At 45.6% G+C, this 26428-nt stretch overlaps 1 protein-coding gene across 4 annotated transcripts in view; it reads right to left on the bottom strand.

The window, feature by feature from the left end:
- bi (T-box transcription factor bifid) overlaps positions 1-18066 on the bottom strand; it is a 76316-nt gene extending 58250 nt beyond the window's left edge. Inside the window, exons 1-3 of one of the 4 annotated variants that reach the window (XM_026819493.1) lie at positions 17786-18066; positions 15082-17704; positions 6441-6780 (exon numbers count right to left, since the gene is read on the bottom strand). In XM_026819493.1, the coding sequence (XP_026675294.1) occupies positions 6441-6780; positions 15082-15802 (1061 nt within the window). In that variant the 5' untranslated portion in view covers positions 15803-17704; positions 17786-18066. Of the gene's footprint in view, positions 1-6440; positions 6781-15081; positions 17705-17785 lie in introns of those variants that run through there. The other 3 variants (XM_026819443.1, XM_026819464.1, XM_018032419.2) reach the window with 3 other exon arrangements.
- Between the last annotated feature and the right edge of the window lie 8362 nt (positions 18067-26428).

Here is a 26428-nt window from a genome sequence, read left to right as displayed (position 1 = left end):
TTTTTTCGCTAGCATTAATATTTAATGAGTTATTGACGAAAAACGAAAAAACAGTTTTTTGCAAATTACTCGTGAACTATTGATGCTAGCGAAAAAAATTTACATGGAAATTATAGATCTCGTCATCCTCTATAAGAAAGGTCTGATGCAATTTTCTCGTAAGTCNTTTCTAAAGTGCATAAACTTTTGGGATTGATTGTATAGCCAATACATCCTTAAGAAACACGTGAAAAATTTCAATATTGAAACGAAACGTCGCCAAACAAATAACAGATGCGTACACTGTCACCAATTAGGGAAAATTGTGCCAGGTCACGTTTGATGCAACGATCCTGCGGACTTAATTACGACAAAGACTGACTGGGTCTGTCCGTTGTCAATCATCCTTTCGTCCCATTACACCGAAATCACGTTGCACTCTTAACGAGTTCCTGACAATCAATCCGCCCACTTCTTGTCAACTGTATACCTGGATCGCGAGCCCGTATACCGACTCCGGCGGACAGAAGCGGACGACGGCTCATCCTTCAACGCCTCGCGAGAAACCTGCTCGTTCCCCGCTCGCGTGCGCGATTCCCTATCTCGTAATCGCGTGTACAAGCTTTTGTAGCCTTGAAACACGCTGCAAAGTGCCGTCGCAGATAAGGACATTCGTGTTTGAATAAAATGAAGAACCCGCAGGATGAAAACAAGAAAGTTGCAAGAGTCCTCTGAACGTCTTACAGTTTCATATCAAATAACGACGTTCTTGAAAATTTTTCGTCATCTCCTCCGACGTCGAATGATATTTTCATGAAAAGTTGTTTAACATTTCAGAAGAAAGTATTAACCGTAATATGAATTTTTTAACAAAAGGAACTCGAAGCGTGTTGAAGGATAAAGTTATGATAGAAAAAAAGATATGTAATTAGACGGACAATTTATCGACAACACCTAGTGTTGTTTACGATCCCCTCGATCCCATTCCACGGATTTATCACGCGGCAAGAATCCCAAGAACGTTGACAACATTTCTAGCAAGCGGAATAAATGAATCGAATTTCGCGGAAAATTCTGTATCATATCCGTATTTAGAATTTCCTTTTCCATCATGAATATACGGTTAGATCGGTAGAAAAAAAATGTCGGCAAGGAGGCAGGAGTCGTTGAGGAAATTAGCCGGGGGTATAACATTTCAATAAACAGTAAATAATCTAATACTCGTATCCAGTAGCTAATGTTGCAATCGAGTTTCCCAGGAAAACCATACAGGCTAACGTAATGGTACAAATCGTAACCGTGCCGGTGAAAAAGAAACCGGAGGAATGAACGTCGATCGCCGGTATCGAATGATATTTTCAGGTAAAACGCGTGCACGCATAGCCCGGAGCCAATTAGCCGGTTCACCCGGTTATTTTCAATTCCACGTTTCAACCATTTTTATTAGATCGCACGATCGAAATTAGTCAATAAGGAGCGTGTAACGATTATTTAAACATTTTACTCAAACGAATTTTGTATCCCACGGAGCTTGTCGAGCGATTAAAAAAATTGCGCTCGATCAAACATAAAAATGATCCGTAACGGCAATGGACAGAAATGATAACTCACGGTGCATTGCTTCGGCGCGTTAGCTTGCACAGAAAATCAGTTTGATTCGTTATACAACCATTTTGCTGAAACGAATTTTCGCATGAATTTTGTATCTAATCAAATCTGTTGAACGATGAGAGGAAAGTGCGGCTGATGAAACGTAAAAATGATCGAAAATGGGAAGGAGAAAAAAAATGATAACCACGGTGCGTTACACGTTGGCTTGCACACGAGCCCGTATCGGGCTTCACCACAGTAGCTCTATTCTACACACGCTGTTGAGGGGAATGGGTGTGGAGAGCGCGAATAAAGAAATACTCAGCGACTCGACAGACCTAATTACGAGCCACTAAACCGAAAGCTCGAGCAATCAATCTCGCGCGCGTCGAAAGCAACCCCCGTCCTCGCCCCTCGCCGCCCCGAACCCCAACTTTCTTTTGTTTATCCAACGATCTACAACCGTGTGTGAAACGTACACCCCCGCGCCGACGCCACCACACACCCACCCTCGCCTACTGTCCGCGTATACGTTTTCCCAACGCATCTCATTTCCGTGGTAAACGGTGCACACGCGCGTACAACCCCGTTCAGAAGTCTCGACACATTTCGCGGAACGTACAATCGAATGAGACGTCGTAAAAAATTAATGAACAAACGAAAACGTTTTATATTTCGTTCGTTGATAAAATTGCACTTTATAATTGCATTACCTGCAGTTGTACGAAATTTAATTCTATACAAAATAAGAAAACATTGCACGGACAATATCGGTAACAGAATCCATATCGTATATGATTTATCACGTAGTTACGATTACGTGATTTCGATTAAATAATCCTGACAGACTTTAATAGATAATGACTCGGGAAACTTGTTAACGATGCTGTACGTCAGCTAACCCTGTGTAATAACGTGTCGCCAGGCGAGTGAAAGCGCCACGCGAGTCGATCCGATCGGGATACCTACGTCTTGCGCGGATAGAACGTGAAAATTCAAAGGACGAAAACTGGGCGGAGCGGCGGGCGGACAATACCACGCAAGTGCTTGCTTTTCACCCCCAAGGAAAGTGCGCAAGCGTTTTTCGGCTGGAGTCAGAATAACACAGATGATATCTAATGCGTATTATGATTTCATTTCCAAAATAAGTATACATACAGTTACGCTAAAATTGTGTAGGACTAACATCTTGTCCCGGATTACGAATTTTCAGCGTTTATGAAAGATACAAAACATGCATTTAACAATGAAATGCAGATCAAATTACTGTTTATAAAAGATCATCAAATTACATTTTATAAATTGACGTCAGAAATGTATTTTCTCACCGAATATCGATGAAGACACTGACACTTGATACACGTCGAAGTCCACGTGGGAATCGAGTGGGTGGGTGTACGGAGAGAAAAAAAAAAGGACGAAAGTACGGGCCAGTTCGGTGGGGTGGCATTGAAAGGCAGGCACCCCCGCGCGGCGTCGGCGTCGGGCGAGAAGGAAACGTCGATACACGGCGGCCCCCGCGCGATACCACTCTCTGACACTTCCACCACAATCGCAGAGCGCATTTTCAGGCGCGCTCAGGCCACTACGGCTAATTACCAGCCACCCCCGACGCGGCCTAGGGACGACCCCGCAGAGAAAGCGTCCCCATCGCGGCCGAAAGAGAAACTGAGACCTATTCGGCGCACATGCGCCCAGACGAAGACCGAGAACGCATCCCTCACGAGCGTGTGTGTACTTGAGTATGGTGGGAGACGGGAAGGCGAAACGGGGAGAGAGGGGAAACGATCAGAACAGGTAAAGGGTGAGCGTATGTGCTCGAGCCTTCAAGAGAAGAATACTAAATAGCTTTTGGGGTAGTTTCGACGCTGTCAGTGGGGCGAATTTTACGAAACGCACGTAAGAATGAAATTCTACTGACGCAGATTTCATTTGTATCGAAGGAAGCCAGAGATTGTTTACTGGGAACTACGGTCCTTGAGTGATGAGACTAATTAAAACGTAGATTAACAAGCACCATAATTAACTTCCCTATACCGCGTCAAGAGCGTATAATTTTTCCTGATAAGAAACACTTAGGTGGTCGAACATCCAAATAATTACATTACATACATAATTTCATGATACGAGTATCACCAACGTGTCATTAATCAAGCTTTCTGTATTTCTCATTAAATCAGTTGTACGATACAAGCTTAATAAATGGAAATAAAGAGACATGCAGAGGTATCTTCACACGATCGTTTCCCGGCCGGGGGTAAGCCTCGAGGCAGAGAACCAGATAACAGTGACGGCCGGCATTAACGATAAGTATAAGTTCAAACGTCAAAACGAACATGCATATTTAATCGCGCGATACCACCGATCGCGACACGAAACGCGATGTCGCATTTCGTTGCGCAACTGTGAAATTACCGTACCCCATCATCGAGATAATGCCACGATAACGCTGCCTTAACTACACCTGTCCGCGCGGAAAGGCGACGCCTCTCCGAAATCCATTTCGGACTTCGACACATAGGAAACGTCGTCACCGACCGATGACAACGGCGTTAAATCAAACGATCAGAGACAAAATATGAAATATAAGTAACGCAAAAGGACTAGGCTGGTTTTAATTATTGGCTCTTCTAGGGCAACTTGATTCGAATTAAAAATCAGCGACTAAGCGAAATTAAAACGTTGGACGTGTCAAATGTTGAGTGACGAGAAAGTATGCTCAGACACTGTCTAATTGACTCGTTTAACCGTTCACCCAGGTTGTCTCTTGATAAGCTGAATTTCCACGTGTAATCGCAGTTGTCACACGCGACCGAAACTGTAATTAAGCTACGCGCCTCTCCTTAACAGCGAGAAGGTCTGTTTTAATGGTCGATTCTCATCGCGCGTTGAAGAGAAATAAAATGTGAAACGCGTTCCGCTAATTACGGGTTACTTTTCATTAACATGGAGAAGACAGCTGGGCTGCGAACGAGTTCGCGTTCCTATCGCGATCGTCTCATGCAAGATTGTTCCGACTCAAGTGAGATCGCTTTACTGCGCCGAGGCGTATTGAGTGTAAAATCAGAATAAAAATTCTATAAATTATTCATAACGTCTTCAATAATATTCTAATCGCTATCTCGACCAATTAAGACTCGTTATCATTACATTCCAGTGAGCTATATAAAATGCGAAACCTATTCATTTTTCCGATGACCGGTCTAAAATATTTTACCTAATTAGGACTTATCACGTTGTAATCTCAAACACTCGCGAAGGAACGTGTGTAGAAACGGCTAGCACGCGGTCACGGGGTAATCACGCGTGGTGCTGCTCTCTAAATCAATCATCTTCGCTAAATAATAAGGAGCGAGTTAAGGTTCGAGACGCACCGTACGACGATCAACGGATAATTACACGCGCGGAAATTGCGGCTGGCCCAATCTGCGTCCGGTGGTCTCTACGTCTCAATACACGCGCTCGACTCTCGCCCTCTCCTTCTCGTTCCTGACCTGTACCAGTGGCCACAACCGCACACGCACCGATTCGATGGAAACGGAGAGGGGGAGAGAGAGAGAGAGAGAAAGAGCGCACTCGCATAATGCCCGGGGGTGCAAGGGCCCGCAGAGCGTTGGGCCCCCTCCCTAAGTATAGGGCTCCTTAACGATGTTTGTTTTATACATTGGCAGCCTGTTCACCGAACCTGTAATCTTTCTAAACGAGATATTACCTGGGCCCGTTCGCGAAAAACGAACCTGAACCAGGGATTCTGAGCGCGCGAGCTGGGACACGGGCCCACGGATACGCGAAATTGGCCCACCGCCAACCACAAATTGCCGGTCATTCACGGGTTCCACGTACGTGGCTCGCGTTCACGATTGTGCAACGGGACGCGGAAACGAGATATTGGGTCAGACTGGGTCCCCTCTGGAATTTCATATTTCCAGACCATTCCAGCATTTATATACAAATCCACCATCTAATTGTTATTATAAAAACTATGAACATAAAGATGCTACAATGCTCTGAACATGAAACATTTTCTTGCAAGTACATATATTGCTATCAACATTTGCTTGAGATTCAGAGTTCACGGTTGCTAAGCCGCGAAACGTGAATTTAAAATTCAAAGCTGCGTCGATTATTGCAATCGCGAGGTAAAAAAAGAGGGAGAGAAAGCGATAACTAAATTCTAGCCGGGTATAGCACTGCGGCCGACAGCTGGAACCACGCTCCGTGTACACACGAGTATCGTCGACGCCGACGTATGCTCTTTTCCGAACTATTATACTACGTATCTCTCTCGAAACTACCCCTTTTACTTTTTTTTTCCCCGCCAACCCTTCGTGAAAGTTTGCGTTCGAAAAGGATTCTCGATCGACGGGAAAATGTCCATAGAAGGTCTGAATCATTGAAGTGCGATGACAACCGATTCAGAGCCGACTATAGTCGACGCTGCTACTGCTGTTTCAAGTTTAACTATATGCCCTACATTTCGCGAATCGAGGATCGGCACTCTTTCCAGGGCTACCGAAAATTATAGGAACGAGTTCTCCACGCGATTTTCTGCGGTTTCTCGCGCTCACTTCTCGTGTTTCGCTCGCGCCGCGCATTTATCTCACGGCTCTTGTCTTACATCGTTATTTTCCAAAATTTATAATACAATACGACGTAAATTCATTCTGAATCTCGACTCGTCGATACTATAGATTCGATGACGTCAACGGTCCAAGCAAGCATACAAATGTGCGTACGTAAGCATAAAAAATAAAATGGATATCTATCACTACGTTTGAAAAACAAAAGAATTCTACATTTTTTAAATTGGCACAATCAATTTTTTACACGAAACCGAGATCTACTCGTCGGGAAACGAAATTGAGACTTACCGGCCGCTCTTGGTGATGACCATCTCGGTGCCGAGTTTGTGGAACTTCTCCCAGAGCTCCTTACCCTCGAGAGTCACCTTGGGATCGTCCACGACACCGTCCTCTTCGGGGTGATGAGGAGGAACGAGTGGGTGGTGTGGCCCAGCCAAGGGATGGTGCGGTGCCAGCGGGTGAGGTGAGCTGTGCAACATCCCCGGGGGCAGCGGTGGCCTCAACGGCCTCATCGCTGGCCCACCGGGACCACCTTGATGGTGGTGGTGCAACGCTGCCGCCGCGGCCGCCAGGACTGCTGCTTCCTCTGGCGTGTGAGGGCCTAGGCCTAAACCTAAACCACAAATTCCTTCGCATTAATCATACTTGAAATTTCACTCTGATTTTCGGTACAATTGGCAACACGAAAATATTCGATGCAACTAGTATAATTGGTTGAAACACAAATAGCTGGGTCGATTAAAATGTATAAATTCGTTGTTGATTAGTCTAAGCGTTGCTGCTGAATTTCATTAAATGTCTAACTCGATGAACTTGTCCTCGAATTTTTAATGAAACTTATAAATTCGAAGGCAGAACACTTGATCATATTTGCTAGGAATAATTGTGTGGATATTCCGATAATTGGCCGGTAATGAACTGAGGGTGAAAGTGGTGGATTAAAATTACAGCCAGTCGCGGGTCCGAAAGTTATTTATTTTAATGCGGCAACAGTTAAATAATGCGGGACGATATAAACTTTATCCTACCCGTATCGAATAATACACTTTGACAATGCTCGTTTACAATTTCCTCCGACCGTTTAATTAAAATATTATTCACGTTCAATCCCGACTTAATTAATACGTCCGCCGCAAAAATAACAAGTATCGCATTTCGCCCGCGTCAAAAATACGGATTAACGCGGAAAAATCATCCTGCCATCGACGCTCGCATAATCGCTTTATTTTAATCATCAATGAACATGATACCGTTTTCCAATTAACAATTATTCATGAAAATTTCTGTTAAAGCGAACGCGATCCGTATACGAAGAATCGTTCTCAATTGACGATTGCCCGTTGAAATTTCAATTAAAGGGAATGTGAAAAAAAAATAAGTTTCCTAAGAAATTGAGAGAACCTCGAGGACGATCGATTGTATCGAATCGAGCGAGCAGTAAGACAATTGGTCGGAGCAGAGATTGGCTCTATTGACCCTCGAACGGCGTCAGCTCTATTTTTAAGGCCTCTGCTAACAACGGTAGGAAAACGTTCGCGAGACGGCCTCGCGATTTTCAATTCCAGGGCAAAGATCTTTCTAATTCGGTTTCGAACTTCGGCCACCCCGTATCAAAGGGCCAGGAGGGGGTGGAAACAGTAACCGAAAGTTTCACGGAGAGAGCTGGGGATCGATTCACCCTTGCCCGACTTTAAACTGCTGTCTTTTACTCTTTATCCCTTGATCTCGTTTATCCTCGAACCTCGATTTCGAATCATGTCGACGATTATCTACCGATTGTCATGTTTGTTGTCTGCTTGTTTGAATTAGTTTAATTATAAAAGAAACATTATTCTCTGGTAATTTTTTATACTCCGAACGAAATAAGACGATTGCGAGGAAATAACTGTAAAGTTATTTTTTGCGAGTTATAAAACATGCCCGTTTTTCAAAAGTCAATTTCATTATTTATAACAGCCTATCCTTCGTTTCATAAAATGTTTCTAATCCCAACCAATCGTGGACAACCTGTTGCATGGGATGAAAAAAGGCCACTTTTGGTTACAAAATTTCGTTACTTTGTTCGGTCATAAAACTAGTCCCATCCCCGAAAAAGGGAGGCCAGGGTATTATTTCTATTTTATTGCGGTGAAGTTAACAAGGGCGTTCGCCAAAAAAAGGTTCTGCAATGATCTTTTTGGACAGAATCTTTCGGTCCGATTAAACGGTTCGGCGGGCGGTTTAATGACTAGAAAAATAATTACCCATATCCCTGGCGGCAGTTTTTCCAAGCTTGACCAATGTCTACCCTTATCGGAAAATGAGATTAGCTCGATTTATCGCAATTTATTCGACGACTCAACACGAGCCTTTTTACCTGCGAGTGCTAAGTGGCAGCCGGCGAATTACTATTCACGACGATGTAAATCACGATTATATTATTTATGATTAATGACGCGGTTAATAGTTAACGGCACGGACACAGCTCCCGGTATTTTCTCTCTATTCCAATCACTTACGGCATATGCGCGAAGCCTGGGGAAAAAATGCGAGAACCTGTTGCCACCACGTTAATGACTTCATGATTGTTATCATACAAAGTCCGCGCGACTCGATCATTAAATCTGTTTCACCTACTATTCGCCTTGATCTTTTTCATTTAGAAATTGAAATCGCGCACCAGAGATCGTGCGATACGAATTTTTACGCCTCGCGTACCGTTTATCTCGTGCCGTTATGTGATACAAATTAGCAGAACAGATTAACGTAACAAGATATTTGGAAGAAACGTCGTTGTCCGGTAACGGTTGCACAATATTTGCTTATTTATCCCATGTGTTCCATCAAGTTTGTAACGCGACAATTGCATCACCGCGTTGATTTTCCCATACGCGAGACGCAGTTATTAATAATTTCATAATATTATTGCAGTATAAACGAAACGCGCGCGGGCGCAATTAAATTGGTATTGTTGTTTGGTCATCGCGGTCGACCACCGGTGGCCACGTATTTTGAACGATTTTTCAAAACGCTATGGCTCCTCCCGAAAACCCGTTGCGACGCAATTACTCGACCGGGGGTTCATCGCTGATAATTATTACCCGGCCGTGTTTTATATATTTTACACGATAATTCGTCCCCGTTTCGATTTCCGCGTTGCCTGCCCGAACCACGAATTTCAACGCGGCAGGTGCTCGCGGCTCAAACATAGGCCCGATAATAATTTATTCGGTCCGCGATAATTTCTTCGAATGGATATAATTTCATAGTCCCGGAATAGCGTATCTTGCCGCGGGACAATTAAGTCCCGCGAGCGTGCAATTATCGTGATAGAAAGGCGAGCGAACGTCGATCACAACGAAGGCCGGAACGATTTCCCGAGTGAATCGCGTAATATATGGAAAATCGAGCGACCTTTAAGCCGATACGAAAAATTTCACTGCCGATACCCGCGAGCCATTAATTCGTTTTCTATCGCTAGTTCATTTCTCCAAAGCAAATATTTCAACGTATCAAAAAATATAAATATGTATAATCACGAGCTAATATAAGTTAATCGCTGCGCACCACGTGAAGAATTTAAAATACATACGATGTTAACTTTTGCTTGAGGTCTACAGGTGTTGGTGTAATTAATACAGGAAAATGATAGTCTTGCTAAATGATATCGTAATTAACATATAATCTTTTGACACGTGATACCTGACAGAAATTCCCTCGCACTCTAAATAAAATATTTCCTAATTCATTAATACATAGCCTGTCCACTGATTGTATAACAGTAGAGGGAGTGATCGTACATGACAAGATAAATTAAATATACATACATATGGAATAAATTTTTTTCATTCGAGACTTTGCATTTTCTTCAATTACGCATGCACTCGATCATGTCATGATTAAAATAATCTCGATGCAAACCATTGTTTACTTCGCCCATTTTTTGTAGAAATGTATTTTAACACGACGTTACGTATGCTTAACACAATGTCACGGTTTGTTGTCAATAATGGCGCCTGATTATTACGTTTTATTTTCGACGTAAGAAAACACGCGCAAAAATTTTACTCGGAAAGCAGAGCCGTGTATACAGTACGGTGGCACTTTCAACAATTTTTGCATTGACAGAGTGCATCTTAAGAATTACATGCATTATCGTTACTCGGAAACCTACGGCTTATCGCATCGAAACTCCTTTAACGACGACATAGTCGAGTGCATGCGTACTCGGAAGAAGTCGATTTTCTCGAAAAGAAAACCTGGAACGACAAGAGACGCATGAAATAAATCTAAACTGTATGTAACTAAAAGGAACCTTTGAAGCGATTCAAGATTCAATCGATACGGAGCGAATCGAAGCGAAGTACGTAAAGAAAGCTTTTCTAATAAGGTGAATCTAATTACCTGTGGTTTCCGAACAGCAACCCATGCATGCCCGGTCCTGTTCACTTTTCAACGAATTCACTTAGGTTAAACAAAGAGAAACAGATTCACAGTTCCCGGTAAAGCTTCACGAGCAACGCCACTAACCTGACTGCACCCCGCCGCTTTGCACGCTCGCGTCTAATTACGAAATCTACGCAGATGTCACTCCGATCGTTGCAACCCCACTATGGCGCCTACATTCAAATTCGAATTTAATTATCCAATAGGCCCGGTCTTAGAAACGAGACCTATTTACGGTCGAGAAAATTTCAGGGAATCCTTGGTAAACGTATAAATAATTAAAATAAATGTACAAGTAAAACATTAATTGATAATAAATCAAAGAAGTTTCGTTTCAAACAATTATTTTTATGCATTCATAATTTCACGGTATATTTGGTATTTTATTCTGTGACGCTGATGGGTTATGAAGCCTCGATGTAGAGCAACGAGTCGTTAAACGTCAATCTCAAATATCTAGTCTAGCTTTCCCGCTTTTCTCGGCCGTTTTCTCTGAGGTTACCGGGAGAAAAACGCGGCGCGAATCCGAACACCGGTCGTGGCCTTGGTCAGATGAATGTCGTGCGGGCTCGTGGTCAGTTGGCTGCCAGCCCGGATAGAAAAGAAGAAATGATGGGAAAGATGGCCAAACAATGACGAATATGTTTTGGCTGACGAGAAAGAGAAGAGTCACTGTATGATTTTAGAACGATAAAGCGCCTTTCTAAGTTGCATCGAACCTGTCCTCTAAGATGAACAACAGGGAAATTCGTTTTTCGGAAGAAGAATGAATCGACCTCGATTTTAATTGATCCCTGGTCACATTTATTTGCACTTTCTAATGGGAGTAGCTCGCGACAAAGATCTCTCAACGCTAAAACGCTTTCTAAATTGCGTTATAGCTGTCTACCGAGATGAACGACACGGGAACATATTTTTCTAAACCGATAGTCACAGTTTGATTTCAATCGATTCTTGGTTCAAGCGCGAACACATTTCCATTTTCTAACGCGAATGACGACGATCAATAGTCTCGCGCTTTGGGAGCTGTATCGGCTTCGAACGAGCAACTCGTCGACGGGATATTCTTCGCACGTCGCCGAGACACTCGGCCTGCGCCGGGGAATGCAAACTCCGGCTGCTGCAATTTAAAAGCAGAGGGAAACGGTACGAAAATTCGCTTGGCTCAAAGCCTGCCAAAATCGATCCCCTTCCACTGCGATGGTCGCATTTTCTTCCGCCAAAGCCTCCCGACGATTTTATACCCACGTTCAATTCAACTTCGCGTTCCACTGTCGTGTTCCCATGTTAATTAAAACCAGACCTCGTAACAATTTCAATTTTCAAATCGATTAACTCCAGTTACTTCAAAAGAATTGCAATGATCGTCGCAGTTTCTCGTGTCTAAACCTTCCGATATTTTCAAACGACAAAATCCATCCTCAATTTGACTTAATACTCCAATTTGAATTTCGAACTGACTCAATTTACTTAAAAAAAAAATTGTAAATCGTGTGAAACTGGTTTGAAACTTGCAATAGACGCGTGATTCTCCGGAATTGGAGCGCAGATGTCCGACTTCCCGTTTCGACAGCCACCATAAGACGACGCGTGTCAACGTGAGTGGCGAATTAATTCATTGTTGAAGTTAACGAAGGAGGTAACTGGTCGAAACGGATGAGGTGGACGCGGGCAATAATGAGATGTCGGATAAGACAAACTGAAAATCGTTCTCGTTTCCTCACGGTAACGCCGTGACAGTCTCAACTCGAGTCACTTCATTCACGCGAACGTTTGCAATCTCTATTTAAACTGTCGTTAATTCATTTCTCGCATTGTGAATTAAAAATGTGAATATTGTAAGGAACTATTTTGCTTTTGGTTAAGACACGTGTCGGAACAAACGTACCGAAATAGGAATCGTTAAACAATGAGTATATTACTTTTTCTAAGTAGATTATTTACGTGTAATTAGGAATAATTACTTTTTCCAACTATTGTCACCAGTCGGGTTGATTGCGTAATAGAAGAAATTGGCTTTTGCAACAAGTTCCTATGGCGATTAGAATAATTACACCGCCTTTCGTATGCGTTTGTCTGTCTAATTACCGCCATTTATCAATGCATTTTTCATTAAACATTAGCATCGTTGTTGTTTTTTACTATTATCTACGAGATTAAAATGTCTATGACGTTCTCAGTTTGTGAAATATGTTAGAGTCACGCGAATTTCTCTAATTGTGAGAATTTCTGGCAAATAAAAACAATTGAACACTCGGAGCATCGTGGTTCCCTCGTTATTTCATCTATACTTAACGCACGTGAGCTCTCTTCCAATACTGAACTTCAAAAACCATGAAGAGTCGACGTTATTATTTGTGTGAGCATTTTTTAAGCGATTTCAATGTCCGATCAAGCGAATACGGTTCGCGGGTTTTATCGTAGAGTTCTTAGGACGGTTTCCAAGTTCTGAAACGAGCGGGAGAGCTGTTAATCATTCCGTTGAACCAGAACGCTGTGACCCGCGATGGTTATCAACGCCGGATTAATTCACAGTTTCTCCGCCAAGATTTATGGAGATAGCGATGCTTAATTCCTCGCGGTTGACAGCTTTTTTATCTATTGCTGCGCCCGTTAATGGATCTCGGCCAGTGGCAGTGATCATTTTTCGCGATGATCTATTAGATCGCAACGATTTATGCTAAGGGTCCAAGACTCGTGACGTCCGAGAGTTAATTCTTTCAAAAATTCACAGAACATTTTAATGAATTTGGTGTCGGTGCCGGGGGGATGCAATATTGAATGATTTTTTATTGAACTGAGTGTGATATTTTTTTCCTGACAACGACAATTCGTTTGATGACATGGCCGAAATGCGTGAATAATCAGTCAACGTTATTAACGAATTAAATAATAAGAAAAATTGAGAAATTCTATTATGAATAAATTTTTAGTACGAAAATTCCTCGAGTTCCTAAATGAACTATAATTCAGAAGATCTCCATTTCATTTTACAAGTCCTAGATCTCCTATTTGTCTGAAAACTATCTGTATAAAATCCGGACCGGATTAATGAATGGTTGGATAAAATACTGTCGAAACAGCGGCTTGGTTTCAACTGCATTTCACGATCTCGAGGCTCCGAAAGCGGGAATAATTACGGCGCGTTAATTAACCGCGTTTTATCACGTCGGACAACGTCCAGCCGGGTGTTCCCGAACAAAGGCGCCGCTTTTCCACAGTTTTCCCGTCGGACGCGTTGCGTAAGGCGCGGAAACCAGCCACCCTTCCGGTCCACGGTTCAGACTTTTTTTTTGCAGAACTCCGAAAATTTGTAGAATTTTCCAACTACTTCGTCGGAATATTGCGAACGGGTTACGCGGAATAAATCTCCCCTCTAGCGAAATTCCTTGTACGCCTAGCTAACAACGTCGTCCAGTAAAAGTGACAGCCGTCCGGGCGAGAACACGGTTAACAAACCGATCGAACGTGAAACGTCGCCGCGAAGAATAAATGCGGGTGAATAAGCAATGGAAAGGATCCGTGGCAAGAGTCTGATCCTTTATTCGATCGTTGAATCCGAAGGGAATTTTACACGATTTTTGTTGCACAGAAAATCGGGAGAAAGTGAATGAATTCCGGCGCGCAACAAGTTCGACTGTCGTTCGTAAAACAGAGCCAGGAGTAATTAAATCCAACTCAATTTTTCCACTTTTCAGGGATCTATGTATGCAGTTTAATATTTGCTCGAGGATTGTTTACGTTACGTTTGAAAAAACGTGGAGCACGTATGAAACAATGTCTTCCAACGAAATTATCTATGTTTTTTAACTGTACCTTCAAATTCTTAATGAATTCACAAGATAAATCGAGAGATGAACGGAAATTGAACGTATGTTCCGTGTCAGATCCAGGTTCGAACAACTTGTTTTGCGAATTGAACGGCCAAATGTAGCCGGGAGCGGATTTGAAACTGTCCTAGCGTTCGCGAATTGCAAGGATCTCGTTCTACCAGCTGAGCATTGAATTAAACGTTCTTAGCTTCGGTCTTACGTCTCAATTTAGGTTTTACCGGTTCACGGGAACGAGCTCTATCCGTCTCGACACCTGGTTCATCCTTTTTGCGAAGGAACGAGATGTTTATCAGACTGTACGATTCGCTTATCAAAGCAACCTGTTTCACGGGACTAGTTCGAAGATTCCTGAGTAGAAACTGAACGGAGACAAAGGGATCTTGTTTGTTCTAACATTTCTCAGATTCTATCAAAGATTGCTCATCGCTATTCTCGTTTTGCGAGATGTTCCGCGGACAATTTGTAAAATACTATGTCGACGGAGTGAGAACCTTGCCAAACATCGTTCCCCTGGAGAGAGGAGCGATCTCCCGATCGGCCGAAAACCCTGGCCAATTACACTTGAACGCGGACCCTGCAATTACCCGTCCCCGCACTCGGAACACAATTTCCACCGATTCACGAGCTCGTAAAAAGAGATCGTCACGACACTTTGAGTAAGTTTGGCTCACCTGGCGGCGTGATGCCGTGGGGATTGAGATGCGGATGATGATGACCGCCGGTGAGGATCCCCTTTCCCTGAAGATGATGCGCCGTCGGTCCGGGCGAGCTGGTAGCCGGCAGATGAGCCGCCGGATTGTAGAAACCGGCAGCTGCCAACGCGGCAGCGCTGAAGTAACTTGCGGCCGCAACCGCCGAGGACGGATGCGACAATTCCCTTTGGCTGGGCAGCGGTGGCGGGGTTTCCGGCGCGGCGGCCGGGCTTCCGGGGCCACCGGGCGGTGGCGAGGCGCTACCCTGGGACGACGAGCCGCCCAAAATCGGCGGATGGGTGGTCGCGGCGGTCAGCAGCGAGGATACGCTGAAGTCCGTCGGTCTCGGGGCGGCCGGGGCCGGCAGGTGGCCGCCGGATATGTGTCCGTTCGGGTTGCTGGACGGCGTGCCAGCGATCGAGGTGGCGAAGGCCGAGTGTTGATTCAGAGCCGTCGCTGACGCGGGGTACGCCATCCCAGGCCCCCCCGCCTCGGCCCTCGGCCCCGTGTTTGCACCCTCGACCACGTTAGTCTCCAATTCTCTTCGTTTGCGCCGTTGGCCGTCGATGTCCTTCGCGGAGTCGGAGTCCACCTCCTCCTCCACCACCTCCTCGGGCCTTGTACGCTGCTGCAGCGCGGAGGGTTGCGGAGTGCTGGCGCAGTGGGTACCCCTGCACGCTGTGTCTTGTTCGAATCTCATCGAGACGGGCGGGTAGGCCGAGTCGCGCGAGATTCCTCTTCGAGTGACTCAAAGCGAGAGACGGTTCTATTCTATCCTTCCTTCCTCTTCAAGTCACTCGCCTGCTTCACCTCCTCGCAGAACTGATTTCACCAAGCACAAATCACAATTCACTATCCTCGATATTGTATTATTATTATTATCGTATTTTCACTGATCTCGTTTTCGTTGGCTGCACGTTCACTGACCAATGATCACGATGATCCTCGCAGCCGCGTGGTCGACCGTCCTTCCCGGCCGAATCTCGGGCATGCTCCCCAAAATCGTCTCGCCGTTTGACCAAAGTCCGAAACGATTCAGGATCGCAAGCGATTAGCGGTTCGTTCTCGTCGCTCCCGCTGCGATCTCCCCTCAAGATCCGTCGTCAGAGGCATCGTACGTCCTTCCTCCGACCTTACTGAGGTCTCTCAGCCTCTCTTCTTCCGGCGTCACTCGATGTACAAATTCCAGGCGAACAGCACCTTAATAGAAGCACGAGTTTCAACACTTTGAATCCGGCGGTTGATCTCGGTGGCGCTTGGGCAAGAGTCACACCATGTACTCGAGCACTAAATCCTCTGTTTGCTTCACTGTTTGCACTGACTCACTGTGTCTACCACGGGGTCGTTCACGACGCGGCGCGATCGCGGAAGGGTTGCGCGCCCTGAAACGGTACGGAGCAAGCGTCCGACGGCCGGACGACAAGGGCGTCGAACAGTTCGTGCGCGTCTATCCGCACGCGGAACGGTCGCGAGGAAAAAAAGCGAATGCAGCAGCAGCAGCAGCGGCAGTAGCAGTAGTAGCAGCAACGAGAGAGAGGGCTCCCCGTGGACAAAACTAGACTCTCGGTGTGTGCGGTTGTGGCTCTGGGCTGGAGAGCGGACGAAAGGTGTTACTTGGGTGGCGCCGCGATGGTCACTGAGCAGCGCTAGGATTGACACCTCCTCTGGGGGCTCACCCCCACACCTCCCGCGGAGGTGTTGGTGTGCTAAAGTCCTCGTCCGGATTCAGGGCGTGTGTACAACCGCGTCGTCTGTGCGTGTGGAGACACGGGGGGCGGACGCGGTCGCGTGTGCGCGTACGTGTACGAGCGTGGGCGCGTGTGAGTGTACGTAGGCACCGTAGTGCTAGCGCGGAGTGTGCCTGCGCCGGACGCGGGAGGCGTGAATGCTGGAGGGCAGCGACGCGAAGACTGAGACGGTGCAGGGGCTCCTCCTCCCTTCCCCGAGCTTCGTTCGACGGCGGTGGACGTAGTGGGAGAACCTGCCGTGGCAACCCGGCGGACGGTGCAGCCGTTCGCCAGAGAAGAAGAGGAATACCCGAGACTCAGGCTCGACGAAGAAGAGGAGACTCGTCCAAGGGCACCCCACCACAGAAACAGACGGGCGATAATGAGCGCTCGTAGTTCGGATTGGCGTTCCGGCGCCAATCCGAGCGGCGTTGCTCTCGACGCCTTTTCCGACGTTCCCCGTCTCTCTTCTATTAACAATCTCGATACTCCGTCCTCGTCATCCCCTCCGCGGGTGCGACGTCGTTCTGCTCGTTCTTCCTCTGATTCTCTCCGTCTCTGTTCGCCCGCGCACCCCACCAGATCGGGGTATAAGGGTGTTAACCGCGAGTACGCCCATTAACACCACCCTTCACAGGAGAGGGAGGCGAGGGAGTGTGAGTGTGCAGGGGGTGGGGGAGATCGACGTTGCCCGAAGCTTCGCTCGAGAGAACGATGCCGATTGACACGTTGCTGGATTTTCACGGGACCAGCGATAAACTATGTAGCTTTCCCGGCGGAGAGGTGTTTGATCAGGGTGGAGTGGTCAGTTTTTTTCACCCGTGTTTGGTGGACCTCTCTGGGTCAGTGGATCACGATTCAAAGTTCGGTTCATTCTGCAACGAGAAGATTAAATGTTTATTTAAATAATTCTGATCGTTCGTTTGCAAGGCGATATTAAAAATACTCCTACATACGTTCATGTCCGTCAGGTTTTATGCGAAGCGCGAACAACAAATGCTCGCTAAGCTTGGACTCAGGCTATTAATCCAACGTCTCCAATTTTAGATGAAAACGAATTCTAAAGCCGTACCGCTAATGCCTGGCCAGATGGTTTTCTCCATTTATCCGGGAGCCGGCACTTCATCAGTCATAATTCAAGCCGATTGGCCGTGTCGAGAGCCGTCCGAGTTTTCCGCGAAAACCCGAGTGAGAAATTTTCGCGAGCTGTGCCAAAATTCGCGCTAGCCAGCGTCACTCGCATCACCCCGTGCCGTTCACCCCTCGCACCCTCCCAAAAGGATCCTTTCGACCTGCGCCCTGGGATAATCGTCGACGGAGGAGAAAATGTTGGCTCCACCCATCGGTCCCCACCGTCACCCATCGCACCCCTCTACCGTGAGGTCACGTGACGCTCCCACACGAACGGGTTCCACGTCGACCTCGCACCCTTTCCTACCCGATACACGGGTTCCGCCCCCACTTCCTCGAAGAGCATCACGCCGTCTCTCTCCCTCCTGCTCGGCACCCCTCGTCGTTCGCGCTGTCGAGTGTTAGCGAGACGCCCAAAGCGTCACAGTGTTGCCAAATCCGCGAGAGAGATTTTCCACCGTGATTTCCAGAAACGCTCTGCGCGCGATAGCCACCGCTACGGAAAATCGCCACCGCGGAAAACTCGGTTCTATTTGTCACGGGCTCCGCTCGTTTATTTTGAGAACAGCTGTGCCAGTAGTGATCGCGTTTCCACTCCTCCTAGTGACAGAGAAACTCGCATCAACATTTTATCACAGTACAACAAACTGATTATCCATGTATTCCCAACCAGGCTTAGAAAATAAAAGAAGTATAGAAGGAACGCCTTCTTGGATCGGACTCGATATTTTCTTAAAACAATTCGCACTGACTCCTGGTTACAAACAATTGGGTGAAATCTTCATTTCGAATAAATGAACAGTAATTCGTTGAAAACGGCATTCAACAAGTATTACTAGATGCTAACGCAATCGATTAATGGATAAGTAGACGAAAACAAACGATCGAGTACTCAGAACTCGAGTGGGCTATCGATTTCGTATTCGAAAATGGAATCTGGCGTTAAATAAGACAGCGCAACGATTGACCGCGCATTGTCTAGGATTGATTCAAGCTCGAATCTGGTCGCAGCCGCATTGAAACCCGTTGACGCGCATTGTGAATCGCGCGGCTAGTGTAAATAGAGTCCAGGAACCGCGATCGATTCGACTAGCTCTCGCGTTTCGAGTCTCGCCACCGTTTATCCTCACAAAAGCGTATTATTCGCATTACAATTCAGTTCACTCGACATTTTCTTGAAATCGTGCTATTTTCAAGAATAAGAACTAGAATTCCTCGACACAAAATTAACGTAATACGACCCCACGTACAATTATACAATTTAAAGTAATTTGAATTTTGAAATTGAGACGACTGACCATACGTTTAATTATTTCCAACCAATTTACATTTTGGGATTAAATCTACAACTGTCGTTACGATGTCAGAGCCTGACTGAACAGAGTCTATCCTTTCACTAAGAACGATTTTTATTCTAATATACATATACCGTTCGCCGGAAGAAGTAGTCGCGGTGAAATGGCCATAGGAAAAGTTTCACTCGGGATAATTGGTTTCTTGCGAGATCGCAAGAGGGTTGGAAAGTGATCCCGAAAGGAAAAGTAACGCGAAAGAAGTTCATCCTTCTTTCCGGGGCAAAGAAGCGCGAGTTACGCGCGATACAAAGGCTCCCGACGCGACGCCGGTCTCGATCGATACTGCTTAACATCGGTTTCGACGGTTTTAAGACGGCTTCAAAAGTTCGGTGCAACAAGCTGCACCCGCTGCATTAAGCCTCGTTCACGTTTACACCAACGTTCCATACATGTGTATGATAATATCCATAAACACATGCGTACAATCTTGTACACTCTTACTTTCTACGTACATATGAAATATCCGAGATACGTTTAACTAAGACGAAGTTACTACAGAATTTTATGAATTGTAACTTTGTGTACTTTATTACACTTTTTCAGACGTGAACGTGGCTTGGCTCGTTAGAAGCGTCAGTCTCGAAGGTATCGATGCTCGAACACTTGCCAGCTGCCTTTGTTCGCAACCGATTCACAGACATCGAACCATAACCACGCGGTGACCCTGAGTCGAATGCTTAAGCAGCTCCGACCAGGCATTAATGAGTCATCAATCAATAAACCGAGAACGGACCACCCCGAAATTCACTCGATCGCTACAGTGCATTTCTACGTCTACGTCGTCCGCGGTATTATTAAAACGAGAACACCCTGTTTAATCGAACTTGCATATTTCGTTACAAATCAATTGTGATGTTTCTTTTTGCCTCGTTTTTGTATTCAACGGAGGGCGCAGTGAGGCAAAGCTCTGAATGGTCCCGAGCGAACTAATCATTTGGCCTGAGCACACAGGATCGCTGATAGGAACGAGACGAGAGCAGGTCCGACGGGCTGGAGCAAGAGCAAACTTGCAAGCGTCGTCCTGGAGTTCGGGATGGATCCAGCAGCCTCGGGAGGAAAGCGCTTAAGGACAGGGAGGGAAGGAGGGACGGGAGGGGAAAAAAGGAAGGAACAGGGATAAGGGGACAAAGAGCGTGTGCACGGGAGGAAGAGAATCCCTCCGGAGAGGAGAGACGAGAGAGAGAGAGAGAGAGAGAGATATGGGGACGGTGGTAATCGCGCAGACCGCGTCATAATCCGCGACGAAAAACATTTGACGAGCGCGGCTGGCTGGTAAATGGGCAACGGAGCCGGGCGTGGTTTCCGTCAGCTCCGCCTGTAGAGAACCGGAAATCCCCCTCCAAATCTGTTTTTTGCCAGATAGTGGGGGGTTCCCGGGTGCTTTGAAACGAGCGGAATCGCGGGAACCCAGGGTGGGGGATCCGCGAGACGAAGACGGATACTACCGCGGCATTTAACCAGCGACCACCGCACGAACAGGACGGAGAAACACTGCTTCCTGTCTTTTCTTTCGCCGCGCTTCTCGTTCTTTTTTTTTTTATACCACCGCGCTAGGATCTCGATGATCCTCTGACAAGTTCTGAACAGGTACAGAATTCTGTGCGTCAACGGATCGGACGTTTTAATTCGTCGTGTGCATCGTTATAAGTAGCGAGCGGTCGGTCGTCAGTCTTTACCAAAAATCATCAACGGATTTCCATGACGTTTGGCAATAGTAAACCGAAGCTACTGGAAGCGTCTGACTGACACGATTAATTCCGAAGTAACATTTCAACGCATCGATCGGTTTAAAGTATCTTCGAGTTTCATGAAATTAATTGAAATCGTCTAATACCGTCGCGAATGATTTACCATTTTCTGAAGGATGAAAAACTATGAGGTGAGACGGCTTTGAGAGGCAGCAGAGCGGAGCGTTTTCGTTTTATTAGGAACGGGAGAGAGAGATAGTTCGCGGCAGATATTCCGTATTTTCTTGTATAATACGGCCTGCTAAATAAGGAGTTTCCAGGCGACCGGATCCCAGCCGGCGTTCACCACTGCGGCAGCCAATCAGCGTATCCCGATCCGATCAGGAATTTAATGCGGGTAATGATCGCGAGCCGGCCAGGTCTCGGCAACCGGCCGGCACAGAGTAAGATCTAATGCGTAATTGCCGGGGAAACAGAGCCAGTCGTTAACACTTTGTCCGCGGATCGTGCTTCCAGTCCCGTTTTACTCCGCTCCCGGGCTCTAATGATTCCACGATCCGATAAATTTGTTGCTGAACGAGCTTCGATACGTTCCGACTGATTCGCCTTTTAATCGAGTTTCACTCAGAAATAACCATTCTGTCGATCCTCGCCGATTTTTACTCTAAGACTTTACGCGAAATAAAAGCAGTTTTAAAAACCAAGTGTACTTCGAGATTTCTTATACCGTCCGACAATGATCTCTAGTATCTCTTTGATACTGCAGTCATTTCTACGTATTACGTGTCCTTACATCGTTTGCACATTCAATTCGTCTATAAATCCATCAAATAATTTATAAGGAAATCACGTTTAGAGGTAGGGATTAATTTATAATTATCAGATGTGGAATCATGAAATAAAGATATTGCAATGTGGAATATTAACTCAAGTTCGATAGGCATAGAAAATGATTCGGTGTCGCCTGGCATCAAACCTCGAATGAATCAGAAGGTGAAATTATAAAATAAAGAATTGTATAGCTTGCAGTAATAGATTTACAATTAAAATTCGGATACTGACTCTGGTTCGACACCAATTTGATATTGAAACAACAGAAAGTCAGAACGTGAATCAGAGGATAGAATCCGCAGAGGTAGTCAGACGCGAATCGACCACTCAAGCGGATATCGACCGTTTTGTTGGTCTCGCGGTGATAAAAACGAGCCACTCTATCATCCCCGTAAATCTCGGTTGCGCGTTTCCTTTGAAAGTGTTTCCTCGATCGGTTCGCCAGCTTCTTGCCTCTCTCGCGATTTTATTTATCGCGATCCGGCAGCCGCCAGACGATTCGTTCGCCTCGAGTGACGTGCCCGGATGCCGCGTTGAATTTCACGCGATCCGACGATCAATTAAAACGATGGAAAACTTTGTCATTATTCATGATCGCGATCTGCCCCGGTGTTCATCAATTATCCCGAATGCAAACAGCTTCCGAAGATCTCGGAGCCGTTTTAAACTTCATATCCAGAGCGAAACTAACTTCGCGAATTCTTCGTATTAATTCCGATTCCCTGCACACTCCCGAGTTAACTAACTACGCTCACTGACTTTTCGAAATCCGTCAGCAAAAATTTGCCAAATCCAAAACACTGACCCACTGAATTCAATTTTTATCATGCAAATTGCCACTTCGAATGCGACAGACGAGTTCGTAGGAATTAGAAATTGCATAACTCGGGTGAAAATTTTTGTTCACCATCGAACGTCGACCATTCTCGAACTTGGTTTTTCCACCTTTCGAAGTTCGTACCTGTCGCGATTCGACGACGGGAACTGAGTCCCCCAGTCGTATTTCGAGAGATCTAACGCGAGGCACGACGTATACCGGCCGCATCGTTGCACAGCCTATAAATCTCCTCGGCCCATAAACAAAGCTTTTGATGCAAAAGGTCGCTGCAGCATGTGCGTGACGAGCCGGCAGTTCGCGATACGCGCGCAAACCTGAACACGTTGGAAGGCGGGGGTGGAGGTAGGGTAGCCGGACAAATCGGGGGAACAGAGTTGCTGACGCTGTTGCTGAACCACGCTGAGTCTGACGGTTGAATTTAACGTTCGACACCGTCGCACCGACGACGTGATACTCTTCAGAAACGTGTTTCCGTTCACCATCTAATCCTTTGCATTATATCGTAAATCCTATTTGCATTTCGCTAACTCCGATATTATCGATAAACGTAGTCACTTGCAGAATTAGCCAGGTCATTTCAGAAGCAATCTCAAAGCGCGAAGAAATAAAATCGTAATTGAACTTGCAACAGATTCAAGCTTTGACGGTTTTCGAACAAGAAGAAACCCTGTCTTTACTCCAATGAATTTTGTTGGAAGCTAATACGAAGATTTAGAAAGTCGACGCGAAACATTGATCATCCGTCATGTCTTGGCCTTGGTACAAGGGAATGAAACTAGTGATTGGAAATAGTTAATGAACGTTCGGATTTGTGATATGCAGTTTTGCGTGAAATTGACAGGCAGGATTGGATAGTGATTAGAAGGCGTTGGCAGGTATCAGAGTGACTCGTTTTCGACGCGGAATCGTTCGCGACAGTAATGGGCATTGCGTGATGGAGCTCGTCGCAGGTGTTCACCTGGACATCTCCATATATTCTGAATACCCTTTCATTTCGCAATCCTCATCTAAAAGCCAAATCATTACCACGTTTCCCAAGTCCCCCAACACTTTGTTCGAATGATTACTCGCTCGGATCGAACATTTTTTTTCTTTCACAAATATTTTTAATCAACGGTTCCACAGGATTTCGCAACAAAAAGGAGTAATCGTACACCGAGTATTGCTTACCGCGAAACTCGGGTAATATGAACTGAAACGCAGCCGGTGATTCCCACATTCCTGGAATAATGTCACACGAAGTGTTTCATCCCTCCTCCTTTCTCTCGGCGACTCTTTTTCGAACCAATTAGGGTTGCATCTATCCTGTCCAACGATTTTCGAGAGCCTGCCTTTGGGAGAGGGAATAAAATCGTCGACGAGTCACTCGGTCGCGCGTCGAGCGTGCAAATTTGCGCGGATCAAATCTGTCGGTGCCTGTGCGAGGGAAAACGGGCGAGAGAGGGGGGATGAGCTAACCGTCGAAACGGCCGGAACAAACAAACAAAAAGCGGGGATCCGCCGTCTGCGCGGCGCCTCGCGATTTTCGAATTCCCTCTCGAGCCCTCTTCATGCTCCGCGATCACGGCTGATCGATCGTGCCTCGTCACCGGATCGGATTAAAGAGATTCCCACTCCTCTGTTTAATTCACGCTTTAAGGAACCCAAGCGCAAATTCGATAACTTTGTTCTTCCTAATTCTGTACCAAAACGAATTTGTAATCATTGCAAAATTACTTGCGATTAAAACCACTGAAATACACGACTTCTATTTTAAGAAACCTGAGTTGCAATTCAATCCTGTTATTAGCATGGAAAGCTTACGATCGAAACGTAAATGACTTTCGTCTCGAAGAACCTTCTGTTATTGCTTTTTAAAACTGCAGCAGAATCATGAACCATCATTAATAAGAAATGATAATTGTACGATAAATGACGTCCAAGCTTTGAGCCAAGAGATGCGATATAATTCCCTTAATTGCATTTTGAGACGGTGCATAAAAATGGTGGATGATCATCGGCAAAGGTTCCAATCGAAACAATTTCACCTCCTTGCGAATACTTATTATGCTCGAGTTTGTAACCAAATCGTGGAAATCGTTCGGGTGTATACGAAAGGTTCATGAAGAGAAACGAGGTAACTGATAGTTTTGATCGGCGTAACAACGCGAGTCTGATCGCCGGATAACGAGGCGAAAGTGGGAACGCCTAATTGTTGAGCGATCCTCGTGAGGAACCCTCGACCGCGATATCTACAATTATCCGGGAACTCGGCTCGATTCGCAACAGTCTTGCCGTGTACACAAGACCACCCCCCCACCGAGTTAATTCAATTATCCCGTATGCAGCCCTTCGTTCAGTTTAGGCAGTGCACACTGCATTAGAATTTTAGCCAATGCACATTACTTTAGCTGCTTTGCCTTTTATGAAATAATAAAGTACATACAATACTGTTTCAAACTTCCCATAAATTCATCTCAGTCTTATAATCATTTATAGAAAAACTGAACGTGCAATATTAAAAGGATAAAAGAATTCTGTATGTTGAATTTTCAAATTCGTACTATAACAATTTTTATTTTGCATAAAAATCTGCAGTCTGTCGAAGATCTATAATGATCGAAGATTTCTATAGGTATCAACCGGAAGTTGGTAAGGGAGTCAGGAGGATCGTAACAGCGGTGACTCAACAGCGTAGGAGCGCGATCACAATGAGCCGTTTTAGCAGATTTTCGGGGTCGGAACTGGATCGAGAGAGCCGGTAGGCGTTTACAGAGACGTAATCCGGGCAGAGGGGGTGCGTCTATCGAGTGGTTTGACAGCGGGGCAGTTTAGTCGTCGAGGATATAGGTATATATATTTCTAATACTATTAGCCGGTGTTCCGTTACACAACGACAGATGGACGAGCAGATATATCCGCTCTATGTTCGGGGGTGCAGCTGCGTGTGTGTAAGCGCTGTTTGCGTCTCGGCATCAATTGATAGTTTCGGTAAACGAGGGAAAGGGGAAACGGAGGGAGAAAGTGTGCGACGGGGTGAACTTCGATCCTGCGTACGTTTAATAGTCGTCTGATCCCGACTGGCCGCGTTCTACTTAATGCGAGGCAACTTTTATTCTCGTAGAGTGGCAAATTTGAACAGTGCAAAGTGAACAGTCTTCTGGCATTGTTTCTCGCAGAAGTAAGAAGCTTCTTGAAGATGCATCAAAGAGCTCTTCAAAGAAGTAAACACTTCCCTTGACAATGGCAATTAACCTATCTACCTCCGGACTCGTTACAACAGACCTCTTTCATACGAAAAGCTACATATTACCTTTCTTACGAAATATCCAGTTTTAAACCTGTCAAGTTTTAATCACTTATCAATCATTCTATGTCCATCTGTCCATCTATGTTATGATTCGATCTTGTAATCTTCAAGAAAAATAAAGAGAATTGTTCTTTACGTTTTCTATTTACTCCCCTGAGTTACCTGTTCACGATTCGAATCAGACTTCCGGGAGTATAGTCACGTTTGCTTCCGATTATAAACGCGACGCGATTAGCCGCGGTTAACAGAAGCCGACGTCGCCATAGCAATGTTGCGCTTGCAGTGAAAGAACGAACCAGCCAGCTTGGTTGCAAATTGCGTTTACCACCGAAGCTCCACGGTAGAGCTTCCGAGAAAGGATTAAACTTCGAAAGCGAAATCTAGACGACAGTGACTGACTTCTTTGCGCGTGTATTTAAGGATGTATTGGCTATACAGTCAATCCCAAAAGTTTATGTACCTTAGAA

This window comes from Ceratina calcarata, unplaced genomic scaffold (genome assembly GCF_001652005.2).
Source record: "Ceratina calcarata isolate Rehan_Ccalc_2016 unplaced genomic scaffold, ASM165200v1 scaffold1, whole genome shotgun sequence".
NCBI classification, from domain to species: domain Eukaryota; kingdom Metazoa; phylum Arthropoda; class Insecta; order Hymenoptera; family Apidae; genus Ceratina; species Ceratina calcarata.
The sequence above is the reverse complement of the archived record's forward strand: the minus strand, read 5'-3'. Positions and strand labels throughout refer to the sequence as shown.